Source organism: Ranitomeya imitator, chromosome 4 (genome assembly GCF_032444005.1).
Source record: "Ranitomeya imitator isolate aRanImi1 chromosome 4, aRanImi1.pri, whole genome shotgun sequence".
Classification (NCBI taxonomy): domain Eukaryota; kingdom Metazoa; phylum Chordata; class Amphibia; order Anura; family Dendrobatidae; genus Ranitomeya; species Ranitomeya imitator.
The window spans coordinates 423,235,052-423,262,296 of record NC_091285.1 but is presented as its reverse complement, the minus strand read 5'-3'; the positions used below and the strand labels follow the sequence as shown (position 1 = coordinate 423,262,296).

At 42.3% G+C, this 27,245-nt stretch overlaps 1 protein-coding gene across 5 annotated transcripts in view; it reads right to left on the bottom strand.

Moving 5' to 3' along the window:
• Nucleotides 1-13,090: 13,090 nt before the first annotated feature.
• The window catches only part of PPP6R2 (protein phosphatase 6 regulatory subunit 2), a 165,320-nt gene continuing 151,165 nt past the window's right edge, over nt 13,091-27,245 (bottom strand). For all 5 annotated transcript variants that reach the window (XM_069765465.1, XM_069765464.1, XM_069765466.1 and 2 more), the window contains 2 exons: nt 16,958-17,113; nt 13,091-15,066 (listed from right to left, as the gene is read on the bottom strand). In XM_069765465.1, the coding sequence (XP_069621566.1) occupies nt 15,015-15,066; nt 16,958-17,113 (208 nt within the window). In that variant the 3' untranslated portion in view covers nt 13,091-15,014. The remainder of the gene's footprint in view (nt 15,067-16,957; nt 17,114-27,245) is intronic.

The following is a 27,245-nucleotide window of genomic DNA, read 5'->3' as shown; positions in this document are numbered from 1 at the left end:
ATGTAAATTGCTACAGGACGTTGTGTGAAGACTGAGCAAGCAGGAAAGGTCTTGATTTTGCTACATCTGGTTATTTGTCTTAATATTCATGTGTGGATAACGTGTTTTTTATGCGTTTCCGGCATGGAAACGCACTAAAAACGCATGTGCCCTTATTACTTGCAGATTTTCCGCATTAAAAAATCTGCACATAAATCTGGACATAAAACAGTGTATCCGCAAGAGGCATTGAGTATGCCAATTTGAAACACACCGCAGTGTAAGAAAGTACACTGGTAAAGATATTTCATTCATTCCCATCCACTTTGCCGGATCTGTAGTATAATACTTTTTTGAAAATACACAGTATCAAAAACTTAGACTAAGGCTACTTTCACACTAGCGTTTTTTTTAATACGCCGCAATGCGTCGTTTAGGGGAAAAAACGCATCCTGCAAAGTTGTTTGCAGGATGCGTTTTTGCCCCATAGAGTAACATTACCGACGCATTGCGACGTATTGTCACACGTTGCAACCGTCGTGCTACGGTTGCGCCGTGTTGTGGCAGACCGCCGGGAGCAAAAAACGTTAAATGTAACGTTTTTTGCTGCCGACGGACCGCTTTTTCCAACCGCGCATGCGCGGCCGGAACTCCGCCCCCACCTCCCCGCACCTCACAATGGGGCAGCGGATGCGCCGGAATAATGCATCCACTGCACCCGTTGTGCAGCACATCAAACGCTAGCGTCGGAATCTTGGCCCGACGCAATGCGACGGGCCGAATCTGACGCTAGTGTGAAAGTAGCCTAAGGCACAATAGAGTGCATATTATAGTCCAAAAAATACAGTATTTTCTGAATCAATTTTTTCCAATTAAGAAATTAGTAAGGCTTTTATCTGCCTTGTGTATTCTAGCACTTTTTGGAAGACATGTACACACAGGATCCAGTACATGCATCTATGCTTGATTTGGTTAATGGCATTGTATGGTATCCACTATTACTTGTGTAACCAGCCAAACACACAGCAGGAACCAGGAGATCAGATTTCTAGTGTGTATGCTAGTGACAATTAGGCATAATGAGGGGTGGAGAGGCTGTTGAAAAGCAAAACTCCTGTAAGCTGCTACACAAAGAGTGTAATGGTAAATGTGTGTCTGTGTAATCCTTATGTCCAGAGAATTTGTCAACAGGTTTTTGCTAACTAATCTGAAAGCGGAATAATGTAGTGGCAGAGACCCTGATTCCAGTAAATAGATCATTTACTGGTCTTAGTGTACTTTTTATAAAATCAGGGTTTATTAGCAGGAGATTATCACTTGAGGACTACTTGGCCTGCTGCCAGGTGGTCCAGCTACGCCCCCACCACCGATTGGCTGCTTATGTGTACACTGTGCATAAGCAGAAAGCAGACCATCAGTGGTGTGGGCGGAGTTATACAGAGGTAAGCATTTTGAGAATTGTTAGATCTGCAGAAGATATAACAGCTTTTAATAAAAACTGCAGCACCCTGTAAAATAAGTGATACATTTGCTGGAGTATCAAAAAACTGGTGGCAGATTCCCTTTAGCACCCTCTAAGCTCAGTTTATCTAAAGCTACAAGGGACAGCATGAACATCTTTCCCTTTGTGGCATTCAGACAGATAATAGACTTTAAAGGAAATGTTTCAGCAGAAAATTACCTATAGTTTACGTAAAACAAAAAACGTCAAATACTGCAATTTTCACACTGGACATTAAGCCTACTACTAAACTCATACTTTCTGTTCTGTACAGAAGACACTTCAACAGTCTCATTATCACCACAGACAGGATAATAAAAGTTAGCACCCGTGTACAGAGTAGATAATACAGGGTTCAGCATTGATGAGGGTCACAGGTCACATTATCCTCTCCCCCTTCCCTTCACAATGACTTAGGTCCAGAATAGGGCATACGCAGGAAAAAAAATATTTCCAAGACAGTAAAAGGGTCAATGCGGCTGCTGAAAAAGATAACGTCCCAGTCTATTTGATCTAGTTGCAAGATTTTTTTATATAGATAAGAAAATTTAAAATAAAAAATATTCTTTGCCTTTTCACCACCTTGGGTTATGGTGAAATAAAAAAAAAAAATTAAAATTGTGAAATTGCACATTTTTTTTTGCAACCATGTTTATTAAAAGCTAAAACTGATCTGCCAATAAAATTCTCCAGGTCATTACGAGTTTGTTGACACCAAACATGTCTAGGTTTTCTTTTATTTAAGTGTTCAAAAAAAATTCCAATATTTGTAGAAAAAAAATTCGCCATTTTCCGAGACCCGTAACATTTCCATTTTTCTGGATATGGGGCTGGGTGAGGGCTTATTTTTTGTGTGCCGATCTGTCGTTTTTAATGATATAATGGTGTGGATACGATCTTTTGATTGCCTGTTATTGCATTGTACTTCAGTGTTGCAGCAACCAAAAAAAACATAATTCTGGTGTTTTGATTTTTTTTTTTAATTACACAGTTTACTTATCGGATTAATTCATTTTATATACCGATAGATTGGGCAATTCTGAAACCGGCGATACCAAATATATATATATATTTTAAATTGTTTTATTTTGAGTGGGGCGAATGGGGGGTGATTTACATTTTTATATATATATATTTTTTTTTTAACTTTTTACTAGCTTCAATAGTCTCCATGGGAGACTAGAAGCTGTGACCATCTGATCGCGTGTGCTACACACAGTAGGCCTGCATGCCTGTGTGTAGCTAGAATGATCACCTGCTATGACCACCGGCCACTGGCCGGCCCTCATGGTTATCCAGCAGTGACAACCACAGGGGTCTCCTGCAGAACCTGGGTTGTCATGCCAACTCATCGGCGACCGCGGTTCTGTCACACAGGCACAGATGGGCAGGGTCTTTGACACACTTGTGGCATGATCATGTTAGATGCCACTGTCAGAGGTTTACAGAGGCATTTAACATGTTAACAGCCGCTGATGGATCGCAATTCCACCCTCGGCTATTAGGGGCACATGTCAGTTGGGGGTTGGGTTTACACAGAGCATGAGGACTAAATGCCTGGAGACAACTAGTTCTCCTCTAGTGATAATAATCTGCTGATAGAACACTAATTTTATTAAAAGTACACTAAGCAGCCCAATAAGTGATACATCACTAGAATCAATGTCTCTGCCATGACATAATGCTGTAAATATCAAAAAGTTGGTGACAGATTCCTTTTAAACAGTGGTATTAAAGCCATCAAGGTGATTTCATCCCCTCAGGATCTGAAAATATACATATTTTTGTCTTTCACGTTCTGACCATTATAGTGTCAATTCTTACTCTGTATAAGACCTTGTTTTTACGGCAAAAACTGCTTTGTAATTCTACCATTTTGGGATATAGATATATTAGCATTCAGTGGGTATTGTTTTACATGTGCCTGTGATGCTTTCAGCCCCTGGTCTCACCACCTATATGTGACAGTCAGCATCATAACTGGCAACTATAAAATCAATATTCATTTAACATCTTGGGAAGATACAGAATCGTTATAAATATGAGCATTTCACTGGTATACTTTGATTATGGACAATTTTAAATGGTAAGGTTCCACAGAGTCACTAAAATTAAACTATATTGTAGAACATTATTTTTTAAGTACGGTATATGACGAATAATTCCTGCTGCTACATAAAAGGATGTATATGCCAGTCTAACTGTTGTTGAAGACTCCTTTCTACGGGTCTCAGATACTTTCAGTGGAGTGGTGTACTGTAGTGAATAGGCTATGCTGAATGACAAAACCAAATGGGACACTATTTTTTAGCACTATCGGTAATTGCAGACAATGAATGGTCTAACCTACTTGTTGACAGCTTGTATTAACCCCTTCCCGACCTTTGACGCATACGCTGCGTCATGAAAGTCGGTGCCATTCCGACCCATGACGCAGCATATGCGTCAAGGAAAGATCGCGTCCCTGCAGATCGGGTGAAAGGGTTAACTCCCATTTCACCCGATCTGCAGGGACAGGGGGAGTGGTAGTTTAGCCCAGGGGGGGTGGCTTCACCCCCTCGTGGCTACGATCGCTCTGATTGGCTGTTGAAAGTGAAACTGCCAATCAGAGCGATTTGTAATATTTCACCTAAAAAAATGGTGAAATATTACAATCCAGCAATATCATCGGCCATGGCTGGACACACTAATGTGCCCCCACCCCACTCCTCCGATCGCCCCCGATCTGTGGTCTGCTCCCCTCGGTCCTGTGCTCCGCTCCCCCGTCCTCCTGCCCGCTCCCCCCGTGCTCCAATCACACCCCCGTGCCCCGATCAAACCCCCCGCACTCCGATCCCTCCCCGCACAGCGACCCCCCCCCCCCCCCCCCCCGCACAGCGATTCGTTCCAGAGTGAATTTTGATCACTGAGATATAACCTACCTCAGTGATCAAAAAAAAAAAAAAGTAAATGACGCAGTGCCTTTTACCCGCGGATTTTTCAAAAATGGTGCTGAAAAATCTCATACGAATCCGCAACGTTGGCACATAGCCTTAGGGCTAGGGTTGGGTTGGAATTAGGGTTGTGGTTAGGGTTAGGGGTGTGTTGGGGTTACGGGTGTGTTGGGGTTAGGGTTGTGATTAGGGTTACGGCTACAGTTGGGATAAGGGTTAGGGGTGTGTTGGAGTTAGAATTGAGGGGTTTCCACTGTTTAGGCACATCAGGGGGTCTCCAAACGCAACATGGCGCCACCATTGATTCCAGCCAATCTTGTATTCAAAAAGTCAAATGGTGCTCCCTCACTTCCGAGCCCCGACGTGCACCCAAACAGTGGTTTACCCCCACATATGGGGTACCAGCATACTCAGGACAAACTGCGCAACAATTACTGGGGTCCAATTTCTCCTGTTACCCTTGTGAAAATAAAGAAATGCTTGCTAAAACATCATTTTTGAGGAAAGAAAAATGATTTTTTATTTTCACGGCTCTGCGTTGTAAACGTCTGTGAAGCACTTGGGGGTTCAAAGTGCTCACCACATATCTAGATAAGTTCCTTGGGGGGTCTAGTTTCTAAAATGGGGTCACTTGTGGGGGGTTTCTACTGTTTAGGCACACCAGGGGCTCTGAAAACGCAATGTGACGCCCGCAGACCATTCCATCAAAGTCTGCATTTCAAAAGTCACTACTTCCCTTCTGAGCCCCGACGTGTGCCCAAACAGTGGTTTACCCCCACACATTTGGTATCAGCGTACTCAGGAGAAACTGGACAACAACTTTTGGGGTCCAATTTCTCCTGTAACCCTTGGGAAAATAAAAAATTCTGGGCTAAATAATTATTTTTGAGGAAAGAAAACGTATTTATTATTTTCACGGCTCTGCATTATAAACTTCTGTGAAGCACTTGGGGGTTCAAAGTGCTCACCACACATCTAGATAAGTTCCTTTTGGGGTCTAGTTTCCAAAATGGGGTCACTTGTGGGGGGTTTCTACTGTTAAGCCACATCAGGGGCTCTGCAAACGCAACGTGACGCCCACAGAGCATTCCATCAAAGTCTGCATTTCAAAACGTCACTACTTCACTTCCGAGCCTCGGCATGTGCCCAAACAGTGGTTTACCCCCACATATGGGGTATCAGCGTACTCAGGAGAAACTGGACAACAACTTTTAGGATCCAATTTCTCCTGTTACCCTTGGGAAAATAAAAAATTGCAGGCTAAAAGATCATTTTTGAGAAAATAATTTTTTTTTTTTATTTTCATGGCTCTGCGTTATAAACTTCTGTGACGCACTTGGGGGTTCAAAGTCCTCACCACACATCTAGATTAGTTCCTTTAGGGGTCTAGTTTCCAAAATGGGGTCATTTCTGGGGGATCTCCAATGTTTAGGCACACAGGGGCTCTCCAAACGTGACATGGTGTCCGCTAATGATTGGAGCTAATTTTCCATTTAAAAAGCCAAATGGCGTGCCATCCCTTCCGAGCCCTGCCGTGCGCCCAAACAGTGGTTTACCCCCACATATGGGGTATCAGCGTACTCAGGACAAACTGGACAACAATATTTGGGGTCCAATTTCTCCTATTATCCTTGGCAAAATAGGAAATTCCAGGCTAAAAAATCATTTTTGAGGAAAGAAAAATTATTTTTTATTTTCATGGCTCTGCGTTATAAACTTCTGTGAAGCACCTGGGGGTTTAAAGTGCTCAATATGCATCTAGATAAGTTCCTTGGGGGGTCTAGTTTCCAAAATGGGGTCACTTGTGGGGGAGCTCCAATGCATAGGCACACAGGGGCTCTCCAAATGCGACATGGTGTCCGCTAACAATTGGAGCTAATTTTCCATTCAAAAAGTCAAATGGCGCGCCTTCCCTTCCGAGCCCTGCCGTGTGCCCAAACAGTGGTTTACCCCCACATATGAGGTATCGGCGTACTGAGGAGAAATTGCCCAACACATTTTAGGATCCATTTTATCCTGTTGCCCATGTGAAAATGAAAAAATTGAGGCTAAAAGAATTTTTTTGTGAAAAAAAAGTACTTTTTCATTTTTACGGATCAATTTGTGAAGCACCTGGGGGTTCAAAGTGCTCACTATGCATCTAGATAAGTTCCTTGGGGCGTCTAGTTTCCAAAATGGGGTCACTTGTGGGGGAGCTCCAATTTTTAGGCACACGGGGGCTCTCCAAACGTGACATGGTGTCCGCTAAAGAGTGGAGCCAATTTTTGATTCAAAAAGTCAAATGGCGCTCCTTCCCTTCCAAGCCCTGCCGTGCGCCCAAACAGTGGTTTACCCCCACATATGAGGTATCAGCGTACTCAGGACAAATTGGACAACAACTTTCGTGATTCAGTTTCTCCTTTTACCATTGGGAAAATAAAAAAATTGTTGCTAAAAGATAATTTTTGTGACTAAAAAGTTAAATGTTCATTTTTTCCTTCCATGTTGCTTCTGCTGCTGTGAAGCACCTGAAGGGTTAATAAACTTCTTGAATGTGGTTTTGAGTACCTTGAGGGGTGCAGTTTTTAGAATGGTGTCACTTTTGGGTATTTTCAGCCATATAGACCCCTCAAACTGACTTCAAATGTAAGGTGGTCCCAAAAAAAAATGGTTTTGTAAATTTCGTTGTAAAAATGACAAATCGCTGGTCAAATTTTAACCATTATAACTTCCTAACAAAAAAAAATTTTGTTTCCAAAATTGTGCTGATGTAAAGTAAACATGTGGGAAATGTTATTTATTAACTATTTTGTGTCACATATCTCTCTGGTTTAACAGAATAAAAATTCAAAATGTGAAAATTGCGAAATTTTCAAAATTTTCGCCAAATTTCCGTTTTTATCACAAATAAACGCAGAATTTATTGACCTAAATTTACCACTAACATGAAGCCCAATATGTCACGAAAAAACAATCTCAGAACCGCTAGGATCCGTTGAAGCGTTCCTGAGTTATTACCTCATAAAGGGACACTGGTCAGAATTGCAAAAAACGGCAAGGTCTTTAAGGTCAAAATAGGCTGGGTCATGAAGGGGTTAAACAACATACTAATAACAGTTGAAATATAGAAGTGAAAAAATATATATATTTTAAACAGAATTTCAAACCAAACGATAAATTTCATAAGAGGAAAGTGCACACTCTCCTGTCCTATATCATTTCAGTAGTCGGCCTGTTTCATATCTTTCTGAGATTCCTAGCATGTAACTGATGTTTGACAGCACACATGGAGACAAAAGTCAAACAAGAAAAGGATGTTAAACTCAAATAACATGAGCATAATTGCCATGAAACAATGATGTTTAGATATGTATAATGTGTAAGTGGAGACGTTCTAGTCCCACTGTGATATTGGCATGATTTCTGTATTGCTTCTTCAATTTTTATGATCCACTTTCCTGAACATGCCTGCTTGTAGACCTGCAAGTTCAGAGCTCAGTGCACATTCCCCGTGAATATGCTTTCTGCCTTAATGCTCTATCCTGTACACTTTTATCTGCACACTCATGTGGATGTGCAAGCTGTAGTTTCTGTTCACGGACTCCGCATACTTCTTCGGTGGTTAGGAGAACATTATCAAGAACCTGGGCAGTAACACATCACTGCAGGGTCAGACTAGACACAAGCTTTGTATATGATGTGCAGAACTATGAATCATTAAGGCCCACACAGAAATGCACAGGAGAGGATACAGTAATCTACCATTCACAAAGATAAATGACTGCTACAAGCTCATACTACAGCAATAAATCATGATTATCACTTATGGTGCATTAATATGCACAGAGGTTGAGATATGGTTAAAACGGTTTGTGTTCTTAGTGTGGTTTTAAGACTCCGTAATTGACTCCATAGTCTTCACAGCAAAACCTCTAGTAATTCCAGCCAAAGTTTCTAAACTACGATTGATTGCAGTAGAATCGGTCACGCTACTTGTCAGTGCCCATTTTGATAATATTACTCAGCTACTCTAATAGATGATTACTTTGTTTCTCAGAATTTGGGGGGATATGCAGCTCGAAAGAGCACAAATATAACAATGGTTTCTGGAAATGAGGATTTTTTTTTTCTACACCACTTCTACCAAAGTGAATAGGTCTGATCTGCAGGACCAGAAGCAGCCCATGGACAAGAATGGCACTTTTTGTAAATAATAAAAAAATATATTTTTTTTCATTATTGTATACAATATTTTTGGACCACTAGAAATCTGTCTTTAAATAAATCATCTTGCTTTTTTTGTAATTAAGAACTTAGCTCTATTTATTATCCTCTCTTCTTTAGGTGCTAAATTGCAAAACAATTAGATGCTACAAAACTGATGAAAATAAAATAAAAATGACAAACTTTCGGAACATCAGTCAAGAACAAGTACTGTATAGTCAGAAACAGCTCGTCCTCACCCTCCCCGGGTCCAGAGGCGGCTGCACGTCGCTGCTCCGGTCTCAGTGTTTTGGCTGCAATGATAAGGTGACTTTCTCAAAGCTGCAGCCCATCACTGAGCTCAGCGGATGTAGAAGGCACGAGCCACTATACTCAGTGGTTGGTTGCAGTGATTATGTGAGTGGTCAATGTGACATACCACTGCAGCCAAATCACCGAGTATTTTTAGTGGAAAACAACGATTTAACTGTGGTCTCAAACTTACAGAGAGTGACAGAGTTTCACCCTCAGGTCAGCACTTTTTCAACTGAACCCTTAGATTAGGATGACTTCGGGAGACATGACAGATTAACTTTATACATGTGTAGCAAATATTGTTTCACTTTTTGCTATTTCAATTCAGACTCCTATTAATAAAAAAAAACCACTAGCTGAATTAAATTTTTTTTTACAGATCTTATGTAACTTGCTATACACATGAAAGTTAAAAAAAAACAACAAAAACACAAAAGATGTTGAAATGCAAACTTCATCCATACCATAAAAATCAACATTGAAGGAAAGGTCTTAAAGAAAATGTATCATCAGATAATTATGTAATGTTAAAAGTTAGATTTTCTTACAATATATTTTAGTTTTTCAAAATTCGCACGTCGTTACCTATAATAAAAATGATCTTACAATCTTGCAGTTTTCACTGAAGTCACTGTGACTCACAACAGAAAAACACTCTGTTCTACAGCAGTCATCTCAGGCTCGTTATGGGTATGGTTTCAATGGCCAGTATAACCTATGTTTTAGGCATCTCAGAAGCCATCATTTAGAATAGGTCATGATGACAGCTCGCCGCCTGCTTAGATCACAGAATCGGTCTAGAACACTCTCTAATAAAAGTCAATGTGACATCTCAAGACTATAGTACATGTGGCTGCTGTGAAACATACAAGTGCTTCTCACAAAATTAGATTATCAAAAACATAATTCATGTTAGTTCTTCAATACAAAAAGTCAAATATAGACAGCAGTACTTAACCGGCGCTTCCGGCCATCGGGCCGGAAATGAGCGCATCGCCACCCCCATCACATGATCGGGGGTCAGCGATGCTTCTGCATAGTAACCATAGAGATCCTTGAGACCTCTATGGTTACTGATGCCATTTACTGTGAGCGCCACCCTGTGGTCAGCGCTCACAGCACATCTCCATTTCTGCTACATAACAGCGATCAGCAGATCGCTGCTATGTAGCAGAGGCGATCGCGTTGTGCCTGCTTCTAGCCTCCCATGGAGGCTATTGAAGCATGGCAAAAGTAAAAAAAAAAAAGTTGAAAAAAATGTTAAAAAAATAAAAAAAATATAAAAGTTTAAATCACCCCCCTTTCGCCCCAATCAAAATAAATCAATAAAAAAAATATCAAATCTACATATATTTGGTATCGCCGCGCTCAGAATCGCCCTATCTATCAATTAAAAAAAAGCATTAACCTGATCGCTAAACAGCGTAGCGGGAAAAAAATTTGAAACACCAGAATTACGTTTTTTTGGTCGCCGCGACATTGCATTAAAATGCAATAACGGGTGATCAAAAGAACGTATCTGCACCGAAATGCTATCATTAAAAACGTCATCTCGGCACGCAAAAAATAAGCCCTCAACCGACCCCAGATCATGAAAAATGGAGACGCTACGAGTATCGGAAAATGGCGCAAATTTTTTTTTTTTTTAGCAAAGTTTGGAATTTTTTTTCACCACTTAGATAAAAAATAACCTAGTCATGTTAGGTGTCTACGAACTCGTACTGACCTGGAGAATCATAATGTCAAGTCAGTTTTAGCATTTAGTGAACCTAGCAAAAAAGCCAAACAAAAAACAAGTGTGGGACTGCACTTTTTTTGCAATTTCACCGCACTTGGAATTTTTTTCCCCATTTTCTAGTACACGACATGCTAAAACCAATTTTGTCGTTCAAAAGTACAACTCGTCCCGCAAAAAATAAGCCCTCACATGGCCAAATTGACGGAAAAATAAAAAAGTTATGGCTCTGGGAAGGAGGGGAGTGAAAAACGAACACGGAAAAACAAAAAATCCCAAGGTCATGAAGGGGTTAAAATCTGAAATGTTGGCCTGAAATGTATGTTCAAAAAATGCACTCAATCCCTGGTCGGGGCTCTTTTTGCATAAATTACTATGTGGCATGGAGGCGATCAGTCTGTGGCACTGCTGAGGTGATATGGAAGCCCAGGTCGCTTTGATAGCAGCCTTCAGCATATCTGCATTGTTGGGTCTGGGGTCTCATCTTCCTCTTGACAATACTCCACAGATTCTCAATGGAATTAAGGTCAGGCGAGTTTGCTGGCCAATGAAACACAGTGATACTATTGTTTTTATTGGTACTTGTGGCAGTGTGTACAGGTGCCAAGTTTTTCACATTAGACCTCTAGCAGCTTGGATTGTGGCCTCTCCTCTCTTCCTCCAGACTCTGGGACCTTGATTTCCAAATTAAATGCAAAATTTACTTTCATCTTAAAACAACACCTTGGACCAGTTCTTTTTCTCCTTGGCCCAGGTAAGACTTTTCTGGTGTGGTCTATTGGTCATGAGTGTCTTGACACAAGTAATGCGAGACTTGTAGCCCATGTCCTGGATACGTCTGTGTGTGGTGGCTCTTGCAGCAATGACTCCAGCAGCAGTCCCCTCCTTGTGAATCTCCCTCAAATTTTTTAATGGCCTTTTCTTAATCCTTTCAAGGCTGTGGTTATCCTGGTTGTTGCTTGTGCATCTTTTTCTAACAAACTTTTCCTTTCACTCAACTTTCCATTAATATGCTTGGATACAGCACTCTGTGAACAGCCAGCTTCTTTAGCAATAACCTTTTGTGGCTTACCCTCCTTGTGGAGTTTGTCAATGACTGGACATCTGTCAGTCAGCAGTCTTCCCCATGATTGTGAAGCCTACTGAAACAGACAAAGGCTAAGTGCACACGTTGCAGAATTGCCGCAGAAATTTCCGCATCAATTTCCGCAACTCCTGCCGCAGGTATATCGCATGCAGAATTGGCATGTTTTCCCGCTAAACACTAGCGTTTTGCAAGCGCAATTAGCTTGCAGAATTCTAGCGTTTTCCAAGCGATCTGTAACATCGCTTGGAAAACTGATTGACAGGTTGGTCACACTTGTCAAACATAGCGTGCACCGCTGAGAGGCAGGAGGACTCCAGGGGCCATCGGAAGGTGAGTATATCACGATTTTTTATTTTAATTTTTTTTTTTTTTTACAATTATATGGTTCCCAGGGCCTGGAGAGTCTCCTCTCCTCCACCCTGGGCACCATCCGCACATGATCAGCTTACTTCCCGCATGGTGGGCATAGCCCCATGTGGGAAGTAAGCAGATCAATGCATTCCTATGTGTGCGGAATCCCCGCGATTTCGCAAATTAATGAACATGCTGCGTTTTTTTCCGGAATGCGTTTCCGCTGAGGAAAAAATGCAGCATGTGCATACAAAATACGGATTGCATTCTTTTAATAGGATGCTTAATGTGAGCGTTCTTTTTTCGCGGTTTTATAGCGAAAAAAACGCAAAAAATCCGGAACGTGTGCACACAGCCTAAGGGACTTTTTTAAATGCTTAGGAAGTTTGCATGTGGTTTTTGCTAATTATTCTAATTTACTGAGATAATGACTTTTGGGTTTTCAATGGCAGTAAGCCATAATCATCAACATTAACAGAAATAAACACTTGAAATAGATCACTCGGTTTGTAATGACTCTATATAATATATGAGTTTCACTTTTTGGATTGAAGAACTGAAAGAAATGAACTTTTTGATGATATTCTAATTTTGTGAGAAGCACCTGTCTGTTGAAATACAAGATGGCTGCCAACATAATCAGGTAGGAAAAAAAAATAACAACTACAAAACAGAAAATAAAAACAGATTAGAAAAAAATAAATATATGTTTCAGTATCTGGTTTAAATAATAAAAAAGTAAAGATGATACATTTCCTTTAAGCCAATACTATGGCACAGTTTTCAATGATGTTCTTAAAAATAATGAAATAACATTTCTTAACAGCATAAAGTGAAAAAAATGAACAATGTAGTTTTGAAAAACTCTTGTGCTACCATTAATCACAACTACAAAAAAACACAATAATTTAAAAGAACAATGTGAACTAAAATGTAATAAAAGCTATGATGTCACACAACACAATGAGTTACAAAACATTCCTATCATGATAAAAATCCTGCTGAAATACTTGAACAATGGGACACAATTTGTTTTATTTCCTACAGATTCCTTCAAATGTTTCTAAAATGTGGAGCTAAAGAATACATTGGTTAATGTTTCTGAAACTGTCATAAATTATGGGAAAAAGAACTAAAATTCTTGATAAGTAAATTAAAACCTCTTTAGAAACAGATACTTATTTGAGAAGACCACCCTACTATCTAGCCTGGAAGTTTCTGTGACAGATTTTCAGTTCCATCATGTACCATGCAATTTGGCATTTATATAGAGAAGATCGTTTATCTAAAAAAAAAAAAAAACAACAACATTTTTTTCAATGCAATTTGGGTGGTTGCCTTAAAGGGGATCTATCATCAGATTTTGCTACCTCATCTGAGAGAGCAGCTCGGGCTGAGACAATGATTCAAACCTATTTTATTTCATGCAGATCTAGCAGTTCTCTGAATGTGGAGATCTGTATAACCCCGCCAACACCACTGAATGGCAGCTTTCTGAGTACACTGTGCATAGGCAGAAGGCTGCTAATTAGTGGTGAGGTTATACAGAGCTCATGAAAAAGGAGGACTACATGACAGCAGGTTTACTAGTCCTCTAGTGAAAATCTCTTGATGATAAAACTGTGATTTAATCAAACCTACAGCAGCCCAGTAAGGTACACATTACCGGAATCAGGGTCTCTGTCTCTACATCATGCTACCCCTACTCTCAGATTAGGTGGCAAAAACTGGTGACTTTGAAAAAGCTTCACTTCAATATAAAACAACAAAAATACTGGGTGCAAACAAGCATACGAGTAAGTTCACACTGGGCGTTTTTGCTGCTTTTTTTTCTGCAGCAAAACCTGATTGGCAGGAAAGAAGCTGTGGCAAAAACACAGGTTTCGGTGCGGTTTTTTTTCCATTGGATTTGATGGATGAAAAACGCTGAAAGAAGTGACATGCTCCATGTCCAAAAAACATGCAAAGCACAAAATACTGATGACAAAAAAAGCCAAGATGTGAGCATAAGATTTCTAAAATGTCATAGACATAGCTGGTACTGAAAGACGCAGCTGAAAATGAGCATAAAAATATGCAGCAAAAACGCCTAGTGTGAACTTAGCCTAAAATGAAATGGATTCATGAAAGGTCAAGCCTGTGCATAAACTCGATTATTATTCCATTTTAGCTCTTTTCATGTGTGGATATTTGGAGCAACTTGACAAAAAAATGTGACACCGAAAGATATTGGGACACCACAAGTAAATTGGGCTGGCAGAGTAAAGAGATGCTTTGCTGGCAGAGTAAAAACTGGTAAAGGCGTCTTGTAATGGGTGAAACTGTAGGACCTGGATTGGACTGAAGATTTTACATTTTCATTAAGGAGTTAGATTTTCTCTAATTTAAAGTAAACGTCTGTCCTTTTATCAAAATCAAACATGGCTGATCAGGATCAGAAGGTAAAGTGCGTGGAAACAGAAGACTGTAACCTGTCTGTACCAATTTATGGCCAGTGTTTTTGCCACACACTAGACCCGCTTGTGATCGGTACTGCTGTGTACTGCTAAAAAGTATCATGTCTGCAAGCAAGAAGAAGCATAAAGTGGATTATTGCTAAAATAATAACGTTTTTGAGAAGACTGCAGACAAAGAAACTACTTCTTCCATGCTCATTTCCCAGCTGCCTTGTACATTTTTCAACTGGTATGAGGACAGAAAGATACGGAAGAAGCTGCAGACGCTTCATTCTTTCAAAGCATCACAAGGGTCTGGACAAACACCCAAAATTCCAAGTCCAAGTTCTCAGTTCAGTTTGCTGCATCCACTACTATTTTCCTGCAGTGCTCAATTAATTGGCATTAGGTTCTCAAACAAACCAGATCTGCACCAAGGTCCCTGGGAATAAGAGGTCCCGCCTCACACCAGATGTAGTCTGGAGCTGATGTTTTGTCATGCAGGCCCATTTACTGTGGCTTCAGGACTCAGGGTAAGATCCTCATGACTGTAAGAGAAAAAAAAAATTAGCAACCATAGCAACTTTTCTACTGAAATCCGTTAAAGAAAAAACAAATGGTCCGTTATCTAGTTTTGGTGTTGCAAATTTGTTATAGCACCCACCTGCCTTTTGTAACATCTTAGTGTGATGATCCGTATCGACTAACATGCTCAATGCCACCCATGTACAAGAGGATATGGGTGGGGGGGCTGAGCATTTGTGACCACTTTCATTAAAGGAAGAACACTTGAGCCTCATGGCCTGGGACTCAAGTTGTACGAGGAGCATAAGGATGTCAGGCCATGTACAGAGCCAATTCTCTGGACTGATTTTCCACTAGGAGCCACCATATTGTCCGGTAACTGCTGTCAAAACCTAACATGCACATGATAAAAACTGTTTTCCCAAGAAAGAGCTAATTATGCAAATTGTCTCTTCACAGAGGAAGAGGACTAGAACTCTAGTGCCACCTATTGGAAGTAGCAATCCTACAAGTCAATGTCGACCCTTTAACGAGCAACCAGGCAACCCCCACATGTACTTATGCTGGCTAACAGATGTAAATCATTCAGCTGAGGCGATGAAGACTAAATCTCCGAGCACTAAAAAATACTCGGCGGACCCCCGAGCGTGCTCGAGAAATCTTGAGTAACGAGTATATTCGCTCATCACTAGCCAATACTAAACTTATTAACACTTATAACTATATTCATATTTTACTGGTTTCCATTATAAGCAGATTTAAAAAAACAAACAAAAAAACATTTTTTTATAGTGATGAGTGAACATGCTGGGATAAGGTGTTATCTGAGCATGCTCGGGTGCTAACAGAGTTCTTCAGCGTGCTCGAACAATATGTTAAGACTCCCTGCACCGGCATGTCCCATAGCTGCCTAACAAATAGACCATCCCTGCATGTGTTGAAGCTGTCGAACAGCTGCGAAACATGCAGCCATGAGGACTCGAACATATATTTTTCAAGCACGCCGAAGACACTGTTAGCACACGAGCATGCTCAGATAACACCTTATCCCAACACGTTCGCTCATCACTAATTTTTTAACAATGCAAGATATGAGGGATAATAACACCACCATTGCAGAGGTTGCACAAGGATTATGAACAATACTATATTATGACGACATGAAATCTGCTAGTTCCTTCTTCTTAATGGATGTACTGTATCCATCATGACTTGGTTGGTTCTGTCTATAGTCCCATAGACTTACTCCTCAAAATTAGTTAAGTACCGTATTTTCCGGCGTATAAGACGACTGGGTGTATAAGACGACCCCCCAACTTTTCCAGTTAAAATATAAAATCTTAAAAATCGGGGGTCTTCTTATACGCCGTATGTCATCTTATACGGCCGGTGACTAATGTGCCTTTTTTTTTTTTTTTTGGGGGGGGGGGGGGGACGAGATCTGAATCTGAGCCTGCGCCGCCCCCAGTGGCCATTTTCCCGGAGGCCACCGCATCACAGCAATGGAGCTGCCGGCGCCTCCGGGATTTCGGGAGATGCCGGAGGAGCCCCGACTGACTCTCCCTGAAGATACGCCGCCGCTGCCGCCCCACAGCACAGAGCCCCGGCGCTGTACCAAAAGGAACCGCCGCCCCACAGCACCCACGCGGCACAAAGGAGCAGCCGCCGCCGCTCCCCAGCACCTCACGCTGACGCTGCAGCTACAATATGAGGTAATGGGGCATACTCACACTTCCCTGTGAGACGCCCCCTCCGTCATCGGGACCACTCCCCCCCCACCCACCATAGATACCCGGCGTATAAGACGACCCCCGACTTTTAAGAAGATTTTCAGGGGTTAAAAAGTCGTCTTATACGCCGGAAAATACGGTATATATCTTTTTTTCTTTTATTTATACAAATTTTTACACTTACCTTTTCTCTTTACAATGGCCTTGTGAATTTGTGCAAGTTGTAATCAACGTCTGCTCCTGTGAATCCTCTTCACCACTGGCATTACAAGGGTGTTTCTCATTTGCACATTTGGAATCAGCAATAGTCAACTGATCAATGACTAGAGTGTCAGGGTTACTGTGGAAGTAGAAGGTACCGACAATAAATTTTTCCAATTATGAGAAATAATGTTTATTCAATAAAATCAAAATGAACCAATGCAAATGACCCAAAGTGAAATTATTTATTTACAACCTCATCTGTATGTAACTACACTACAACATATAAATGTAGGTATGACAAGCGTGGTATGTAATATCCATGAAAGGGAAAAAAAACAGTCTTAGAAATAGTTCAGTGTTTGGTGGTACATGGGAATCACCAAACAATAACATTTCTAGTTTCTTTTTTTTTTTTTAATACGGTTTCACATGGAATACCCTTTTAATTTTATTCTTTGAGTTATTATTTCCATGTGGAATCCTAACAATTCTACTTTTTAAGAACGGGGTGTACAATAAAAAGCATTTGTGTACTAATCACCAACGCTGTGGAGTCAGAAGAAAATGGACAGACTCCTAAAATATATAATACATTGGGTACAGTAGTACAATGCAGGATGTGCTGTACATTTTTTCACAATAATTTGGGAAAGTTATGAAATATCCTATAAATGTCTGTTCTGTTTCTGATCTAAGGATCTCAGCTTTTAGCGGAGATGAATCTGTGCTGCACTTTATGTCCATGCTCAGTAGTGACCAGGGCTGTGGGGTCGGAGTCGGGTGTCAGAGAAATTGAGGAGTCAGAGGCTTGACTTATCGAATCCACAGCCCTGCTAATCACACTTATTTTATTTTTGAAGATTTTTTTTACTATATTTAGAGATGACTATTTACATGTTTATTCTATACTAGATGGTGGCCCGATTCTAACGCATCGGGTATTCTGGAATATGTATTTATGTATGTACATAGCAGCCACATAGTATATAGCACAGGCCACGTAGTATATAGGAGCCATGTAGTATATAGAATACAAATACTACGTGGCCTGTGCTATATACTATGTGGCTGCTATATACATACATATTGTAGAATACCCGATGCGTTAATACAGGCCACGCAATATATAACAGTGGCCACGCAGTATATAACACAGCCACGTACTATATAACACAGCCCACGCAGTATATAGCAGCCACACAGTATATAACACAGGCGACGTAGTATATAACACAGGCCACGTAATATATAGCACAGCCCATGCAGTATATAGCAGCCACGTAGTACATAACACAGCCCACGCAGTATATAACAGTGGCCATGTAATATATAGCACAGCCCACGCAGTATATAGCAGCCACCCAGTATATAACACAGGCGACGTAGTATATAACACAGGCCACGGAGTATATAACACTGGCCACGTAATATATAGCACAGCCCACGCAGTATATAGCAGCCACGTAGTATATAACACTGCCCACGCAGTATATAACAGTGGCCATGTAATATATAGCACAGCTCACGCAGTATAGAACACAGCCCACATAGTATATAACACTGCCTATGTAGTATATAGCAGCCATACGGTATATAACACAGCCCACGCAGTAATTAGCAGTGTGGGCACCATATCCCTGTTAAAAAAATAATTAAAATAAAAAATAGTTATATGCTCACCCCCTGGGATCCACCGAAGCTCCGGCGATACGCGCGTGGCTGCTGCTATCTTCCGTTCCCAGGATGCATTGCGAAATTACCCAGATGACTTAGCAGTCTCGCGAGACCGCTAAGTCTTCTGGGTAATTTCGCAATGCATCGCTAGGAACGGAAGATGGTGGCAGGCGCGAGCGCATCGTCGGACGACGGAGGGTGAGAATAGCAGGTTTTTTGTTTTTTTATTATTTTTAACATTAGATCTTTTTACTATTGATGCCGCATAGGCAGCATCAATAGTAAAAAGTTGGTGACACACAGTGTTAATAGCAGCGGTTACGGAGTGCGTTACCCGCGGCATAACGCGGACCGTTACCACCGGCATTAACCCTGTGTGAGCGGTGACTGGAGGGGAGTATACGTGCGCCAGGCACTGACTGCGGGGAGTAAGGAGCGTCCATTTTCTTCCACACTCTGCCCGTCGCTGATTGGTCGTGGCTGTTATGCCGCGACCAATCAGTGACGTGGATTTCCATGACAGACAGAGGCCGCGACCAATGAATATCCGCGACAGAAAGAAGGAAAGACAGAAAGAAGGAAGTGACCCTTAGACAATTATATAGTAGATTTATTATGTATTACCACACAACTATAGGATGAGACAATATGCCCTATGTCAGTGTGACACAGGATGTTGATAGGATAGACTTTATGTACAGACAGTACTAGGGTCCATTCTACTTCCCAGGGGCCGACACCTAAGGGGGTTATTAGGAAACCTGAATGAAGATGGAGGTTCCTTTCATCATTCAGTAGTCACTTTTGTCTGTGGAAAACAAAAGGGTAAACAAACAAGAAGTGAACTTCCTCAGATCCGACCGTTCGAGAAGATTTACGGACATTTGATGGCTCACCATCCAGGGTGACACGATACCCATACTGGTTTATTCTGCATGGCTCTGGATGGTAAGTACTCTAATGGCCATTGTTAAAAATAAAAAAAAGGTGTTAAGGAGTTACACCACCATTCCGGCGTTGGAGGTGTACCACCACCGTCTGCTCACTGCCCCTAGTAAAATATCAGCGGCAGTCTTCTGCTCTTCACGGCACCACTCCTGTCCCATTCCGCAGTCTGGTGAGAGCAGCTTCTTACTGGCCAGATGTCAGACTTGACAAGCTCTCAATGAAAGTCTTCTGGCTCTCATAAACTTGCCCAGAAATCACTGGAGCGATCCAGTCAAGCACAAATAACAGGAGATGACGAGAGTGACCCAGAGAGTAGCAGACGATAGCAACTGGTATTTTACTACGGGTAGGAAGCAAGCATTAGTGAGATCACTCCAGCGGTAAAATTAAAAAAAAAATTAGGGAGTTGTGTTTAAAAAAAATATATATATAACATTCCCTCAATTCTGCAGTACAAAATACTTTTAAAATGTCTTGTGATGTTTGCTGCTGATTGTCCACATTTTAATGTGACCTGATACAATTTATTTCATACAAATTACCCAAAAAATGATTCCCTACAAACTACCCAACATATGTCCTGAGAAAATGATACATATAAAAATAATGTAGCTGTGCTATGAAAATAATGCAAACCTGCAATACAATATAGGAACATACAGTAGTTGTGCACATTGCTAATCTTATAATTAGGTCATGACAAGGATCATCTAATTTCAGTAAAGAATACATTTAAGTCATTTCTGTATGACGGCGTGGTGTGACATTTCACAAAACCTAGCTGCTCCTCTTATTTATACCATGCCGACCATGCAAAGCAGTGCAAACAAAGTGAAATCTATGGTGCATGCAATGCAAGCAGACTAACGTTCAGCACGCTTCAAACGCTTGTCAGGAGAAGGGAGAATCTCAGCTTCATCTCATAACGTTATAATGAGCTATCAAACTAAGGGTAGATAAAGAACCCCAGTCCCCAGTAGTCCCAAGAACCACTTCATGTTTGCCTCCGTGCTGCGCTCGGTGTAAGATGGAAATCCACAAGAATACAAGGCAGTGAATGTGGCTTGTATAACTATGTTTTTTCCCTCATCAGCCTACACCCAGATTGGAATACTAAAACCAGGTTTCTAGAAATGTGTGCAACAGCTACCCCCATCATTCTTTAATGGAAGCAGGTTGGGCATACCAGGATTCTTTTCAGACCTGGCCACACTGAGCAATCAAAAGAGAAGGGCTATTGAAAGGAAGAGCCCAAAGGTTACAGAAATTCAAAGTTTAGTTCAAGAAACCAATCCTCTTTGCACCACTCCACGAATTAGTCATTCAATCTAGCCAACAAAAACCATTAAAGGGCAAGAGACAGTTCTCTTGACATTTGCAAAAACGCAACTAATAGAGACATACTTTGACAACTAAGAATCTCTGGTTTAACAGTCAACAATTAATTTTTTTTGCCAGAATTCCTTACCAATAACATCCTTATGATGAAGCATGGTGGTGACAGCCCCGTGCTTTGGTTTTTTTTTTTTTAACTGCAGAAACTGTGAACCTCATCAAGATCAATGGAAAATGACTGAACATAATATAGAGATCCTTGATAAAAAAAATGCTAGTGGACACTAGTTCAAGATTCTCACCATACATCTAGATAAATGCCTTAAGGGTCACTTCTGTGGGGTTTCCAGTTTTTAGACACATCAAGAGTTTTCAAAATGACATCCGCTCTCTATTCCAGACAATTTTGAAGTCCAAAAGTCAAATGGTGCTCCATCCCTTCTGAGCCTTGCCGTGCACCCTAACAATAGTTTTCCCCTAGGGTTGATCGAATAGCTTAGGATAACTCCTTATCCGAATAGCTATAGCGCTTACTGAATACGATCAACCCTATTTTCCCCCACTTATGGGTTATCGGCATATTCAGGAGAAATAGCACAACAAATTGTATGGTAAATTTTCTCTCATTACCCGTGAAAAAGCTAAATTTGGATCTAAAGCAACATTTTTTTTGGGGGGGGGGGAAGTAACATTTTCATTTTTTCCTTCCAAACTTCTTTAATTTCTGTTAAGCACCTGAAGGATTAATACACTTCTTGAATGTGGTTTTGAACACATTGAGGGGTGCAGTTTTTAAAATGGTGTAATTTTGGGGTATTTTCTGTCACATAGGGCCTGAAATCTACTTCAAATGGGATGTGGTCCATAAAAAATTGGTTTTGTAACTTTAGTTGGAAAAACAAGAAATAGCTGATAAAGTTTTAACCCTTCCAAATTCCTAACAAAAAAAAAGGTTAAAAAAACGATTTTGATGTAAAGGAGACATGTGGGAAATTATAGTTATTAAGTATTGTATGATATAAGTCTCTGGTTTAAGGGTGCACAAAGTTAAAGTTTGAAAATTGTGAAATGTTCAACATTTTCGCCAAAATTCCAATACTTTCACAGATAAACACAAAAATATTGGCCTAAATTTACAATTAGCAAGAAGTACAATGTGTCATGAAAAAAGAAAAAAAAAAAAACAATGTGAGAATCACTGAGATACGTTGAAGCTTTCTAGAGTTATTACCTCATGAAGTGACAGTGGTCAGAATTGTAAAATTTGGCCTGGTGAGGAAGGTGAAAACAGGCTGGGGATGAAGGGGTTAAATCTAAAATGTAAAAAGTTAGTTCCTTGCGGCTCTAAACGTTCCCACAAACCCTAAAAATGGCAAGAAAAGAGGGGCGTGGCCTGAACGTCCATGTGAGCGGACGTGTGACAGAGCGCTCCCGCTGCTAACGCTCAATTTATCCTTATAAGCCGCAGCTGAGCGGCGATTCAAGGCGCTTACCGGCTGCAGGAAAGTCCCGGGAGTGCGGCGGTGAATAGAGGCGGCCTCGAGGTCAACAAATATGACCAGGAGGAGGCAAAGAGATGCAGGAGCCGGCGAGGCTGGGATCAGTCAAGATGGCGCCGACGCCAGAGAGAAGGCGGAGAAGGACAACGCGGCATGCCAGAAGAGAATGGCGGCGGCGGCAAAGCTCCAGCAGTTTGCTAGAGTGGAGGCCGCAGGGAACACAGGAAAAGCAGAGGAGGATGCCGGAGCAGACACAGACACAGAAGGAGAGGAGGAAAGCCCAGCAGAGGAGCAGGAGGTACAGCAGGGGAGCAGGGATGGTGACATGGCAGTGGTAGTAGGGGGATCTGAAGATAAGGAGTCAGGAGCAGAGCCCACTCTTAGAGATGTTTTTGCACTGGTATCAGCATGCAAACAATCCCTCACCCAGCAGCTACAGGAGGTCAAGGGGGATACAGCCCAGATAAATGCAGCCCTGCAGAAGATTGACAAACGTGTGGGGGCTGTGGAGGAAAGAGTGAGCACGGCAGAAGACCATATAGTGCAGCTGCAGAAAGCGGAGAGGAAGTTTACTCAGGCAATATCGGAGCTGGCTGCAAAAAATGAGGATCTGGAGAATAGGTCCAGAAGAAATAACATTCGTATAGTGGGTGTCCCTGAAAAAATTGAGGGGAGGAATCCCACGGAGTATATTGAAAGCTGGCTCCTTGAGACCTTTGGTGATGCAGCACTGACAAAAGTATTTGCGGTAGAAAGAGCCCACAGGGTCCCACCGAAACCACCTGTCCCTGGAGCAAATCCCCGTACCATGCTTGCCAAAATCCTAAACTACAGAGACAGAGACATTATCCTGAGGAAAGCTAGAGACATGACGGATCTGACAATTGGAGGTCAAAGAGTTGCTATTTACCCTGACTATTCCGCCCTGGTACAGAAACAACGGATGATGTTCACGGGTATCAAGAGACGGCTGAGAGAACTGGGAGTGCAATACTCCATGATGTTTCCGGCACGACTGAGTGGTAGCGCTGGATAAGATTCATTTTTTCCAGACGCCGGAGGACGCTACCCAGTGGATAGATCTTAACGCTAAAAAACTTAAAGGGAAAGGAGATTGAAAATGTGGGGTGGGTTTGTCGGGAGGTATTTTAATTCTTTCAAAAAGGGGAAAAAGAGATGGACTGACAGTACATTGGTAATTGAAATGTGAAGGTTGGAGGGTGGAGCTGGGTATTATTCAGGGAATGTACTGGGTGTGCTGATGCGGCGGAGAAGTACGGGGGAGGAAGGGTGTGCAGCGTACTAAAAGTTTATTTAGTTTCTTGCAGTTGTAATTTAATACAGGTTGAATTATATTGTTCTTCTAAGAATTGCGCCGAATTCTGTTATAAACGGTAGCGGGAGGCGGAAGGAGAAGGTTACGTTAACAAGAGTGTTCGCAATGGGTGATGGTGCCCCACTCTTGATAAGAGGCAGAATGTATAGTATTGGGGGGTGTGGGGGAGGGGGGGTAGGGGTAAGGGTGGGGAGGGAAGTTAGACAGCTCAAAACGGGGAGTAAAGACATAACTAAAGATGATGAGTCACATAATAGGGGACCGCTTTAAGATTTTGAGTTGGAATGTGAGAGGTCTGGCGGATAAATCTAGGAGAGCTGCGAGCTTGCAGTATGCGAAGGATCAGCGGGCTTCTATGATATGCTTGCTAGAGACGCACTTGATACAGGAGAAAGTGGACGTACTGAATAGACGTTGGATACAGAAAGGGTATCATTCTACCTTTTCGACGTACTCAAGAGGTGTGTCAGTGTTGGTGCCGGTGGGAGTGCAGTATGAAGAGGTGAAAGTATGCGTGGATGCTGAGGGTCAGTATGTGGTGATACAATGTATATTGTATGGAGTGAGATTGTGTGTGGCGGCAATGTATATTCCACCTTCATATTCAAGTAAGAAGATCAGGGAGGTGTTGGAGAGGGTGCAACGATGGGAACCACTACCACTCTTAATTATTGGGGATTTGAACAATATCTGTGATGACTTTTGGGATAAAAATAAGAACACCCAGAACAGGTCGGAGGGGCACACTACAACATTTGGTACCTATGTGCGTGAAATAGGCATGATTGATCTATGGAGAGTTAGACATGTTGGGGAGAGAGGGTACTCGTGCTACTCGCCGGCTCATGCTACGCTATCCAGAATTGATATGGCACTGGGTAACCGCCTGTTGGACACAATGGTGGGGGAGGTGCGTTATCTGCCGAGGGCCCTTTCGGATCACAGTCCAATTGAGGTGGAGGTTAGGTTGTTGGGGACACGGACCGCAAGTGGGAGAGAATGGAAGATCCATCCTAACTGGTTACAGAGTATTGATTTGGACGGTATAGGGAAGGAGGTGACGGAATTCTTTGCTTTAAATGATGGGAGTACAGATGCTCTAACTGTTTGGGATGCAATGAAAGCGTACCTGAGAGGGTTACTATTTAGAGACATTAGTAGGTGTAAGAGGAGGACAAGGGAGGCGGAGAGAGTGGCGATGGAGGAGCTGAAAGCCGCAGAGGACGAGATGGTAGTGCTGGGGACTTCCGAGGCAGAGAAAAGGTTGAGAACAGCGCAAAATTGTATGGAAAAGATTCTGCTGGGAAAAGCTGAAAGGAAGCGGGAGTTTCAGAGGGTGGCTTATTTTCAGGAGGGAGAAACAGTGGGACACATGCTATCGGTGGTAGCCGCGGCTCAGCGTGGTACCTCGTATGTACATTCGTTGGTTTCAGATGGGGGGAGCAGGGTATCTGAAACACCTGAAATTATAAAGGTCTTTGCGGACTTTTACGCGGACTTATATTCCTCCAGGGTCAATGAGTCAGCCGGAGATACGGAGACTTTCCTTGAGAGTCTGGGTCTTCCGAAATTGAGTGAGGAGGATGGGGTGAGCCTCGATGCCCCTATCACCGAGGAGGAACTGAGTCGGGCGCTGAAGTCTATGGCTAATGGGAAGGCACCTGGGGTTGATGGGTTACCAGCCGAAATCTATAAAAGTTTGGAGGAAGTGCTGATTCCCAGATTAAAGTTAGTACTGGAGGAGGCTGGATGCCAAGGGTATCTCCCAGCATCTATGAGGGAGGCTATTATAGTGGTTATTCCGAAGGAGGATAAGGATCTGGGGAAGCCTGAGTCATATCGACCAATCTCTCTGTTATCCATCGATGTCAAACTCTTGGCCAAGGTGTTAGCTACCCGTTTGTCCAGCGTCATTGCTAGCCTTGTACATCCGGATCAGTCTGGTTTTATGCCTGACAGGTCTACAGCGGTTAATCTGCGGAGGCTGCATATGAACCTACAGCTGAAGTCTGACAACTGTGGCCGAAGGGTTATTGCATCCTTGGATGCCCATAAGGCGTTTGACAGTGTGGAGTGGGGATATCTCTGGCGGGTGTTGAAGTGTATGGGTATTGGTCCGCAATTTGTGGCATGGACTCAACTGTTATATTCACTACCAACAGCTAGAATTAGAGTGAATGGGGAACTTTCTCAGCCTATAAAGTTGGCCAGAGGTACGAGGCAGGGTTGCCCACTGTCGCCCCTTCTGTTTGCCTTAGCTGTGGAGCCACTGGCCGCTAAGATCCGACAATCGGATGAGGTTCCTGGGTTCAGATATGGGAGTGTTGAGGAGAAGATCGCGTTATATGCAGATGACATCTTACTGTTCTTGGCGGACCCGGATGAAGCCTTGAATGGGGCTATCGAGATCATTGGGAAATTTGGAGCCTTGTCGGGATTGAGGATAAATTGGGATAAATCGGTCCTCTTCGAGGTGGATGGGGTGGAGGAGAGCAGAAGTGAGCCATTGGGAGAGGGGCGGCTTAAGGTGGCATCCCTTTTCAAATACCTGGGAATATGGATCTCGATCCCAGTTACAGAGTTTTTGTATAGGAATTTGACTCCTCTCATGGGCGCCCTTAAAGCAAAAGTGGATGCGTGGAATAAATTACACCTATCGGTGGTGGGTAGGGTTAATCTCATTAAAATGGTTCTGATGCCCAAATTACTTTACGTCCTACATAATGCGCCAGTTTGGATTCCACGTGGGAAATTCCGGCAGATTAATGCTCTTTTTAGAAGCCTGATATGGGGGAGGCGGTACCCACGTATTCGCCTGGAGACGCTTCAGCGACCCAAGGAAGATGGAGGATTGGCTTTACCCAATCCTGAGTTATATTTTCTTGCAGCCCAGAGCCAGCATTTGAAGGGCTGGGCGCGGGGAGCGTCTACCAGTGCGGTACAACACTTGATGGAGAGGGTGACAAACCGAAGACCGGTGGCGCAGTGTCTGGAGGATGGCTCCTTGGGAGTATTGGGGAAATTATACCCAACTATGTTTTTGATACATAAATTATGGACTAGACTGCGACATATTCGGGGGGTTACGGGGCTGACTAAATTTACACCGATATGGCTTAATAATAATTTGGTTGAGTTTGCGGCTCTTGGAGTGCTGGCGGAGTGGCAGGCCAAAGGAATCCACTTGGTGGCTCAGATAATTCAACAACAAGGATTAAAGTCCTTTTCGCAGCTGCAGGGGGAGTTTGGATTGAGACCGACTGGGGAGTATCAATATGCTCAGATGAAACATGCCTTTAAAGCGCAAAACAAGGGCGGTGGTATTGAGATCCAGGAGGACATAGTTCTGGAATACGTATGTGGGGAAGGGTCCACAAGGGGAGTCATTACCACCCTTTATAAGGACCTTCTACATGCATATTTACTAGACTTCCCTCTAAAAGCGAGAGCGAAATGGGAAAGAGATTTAGGCCCAA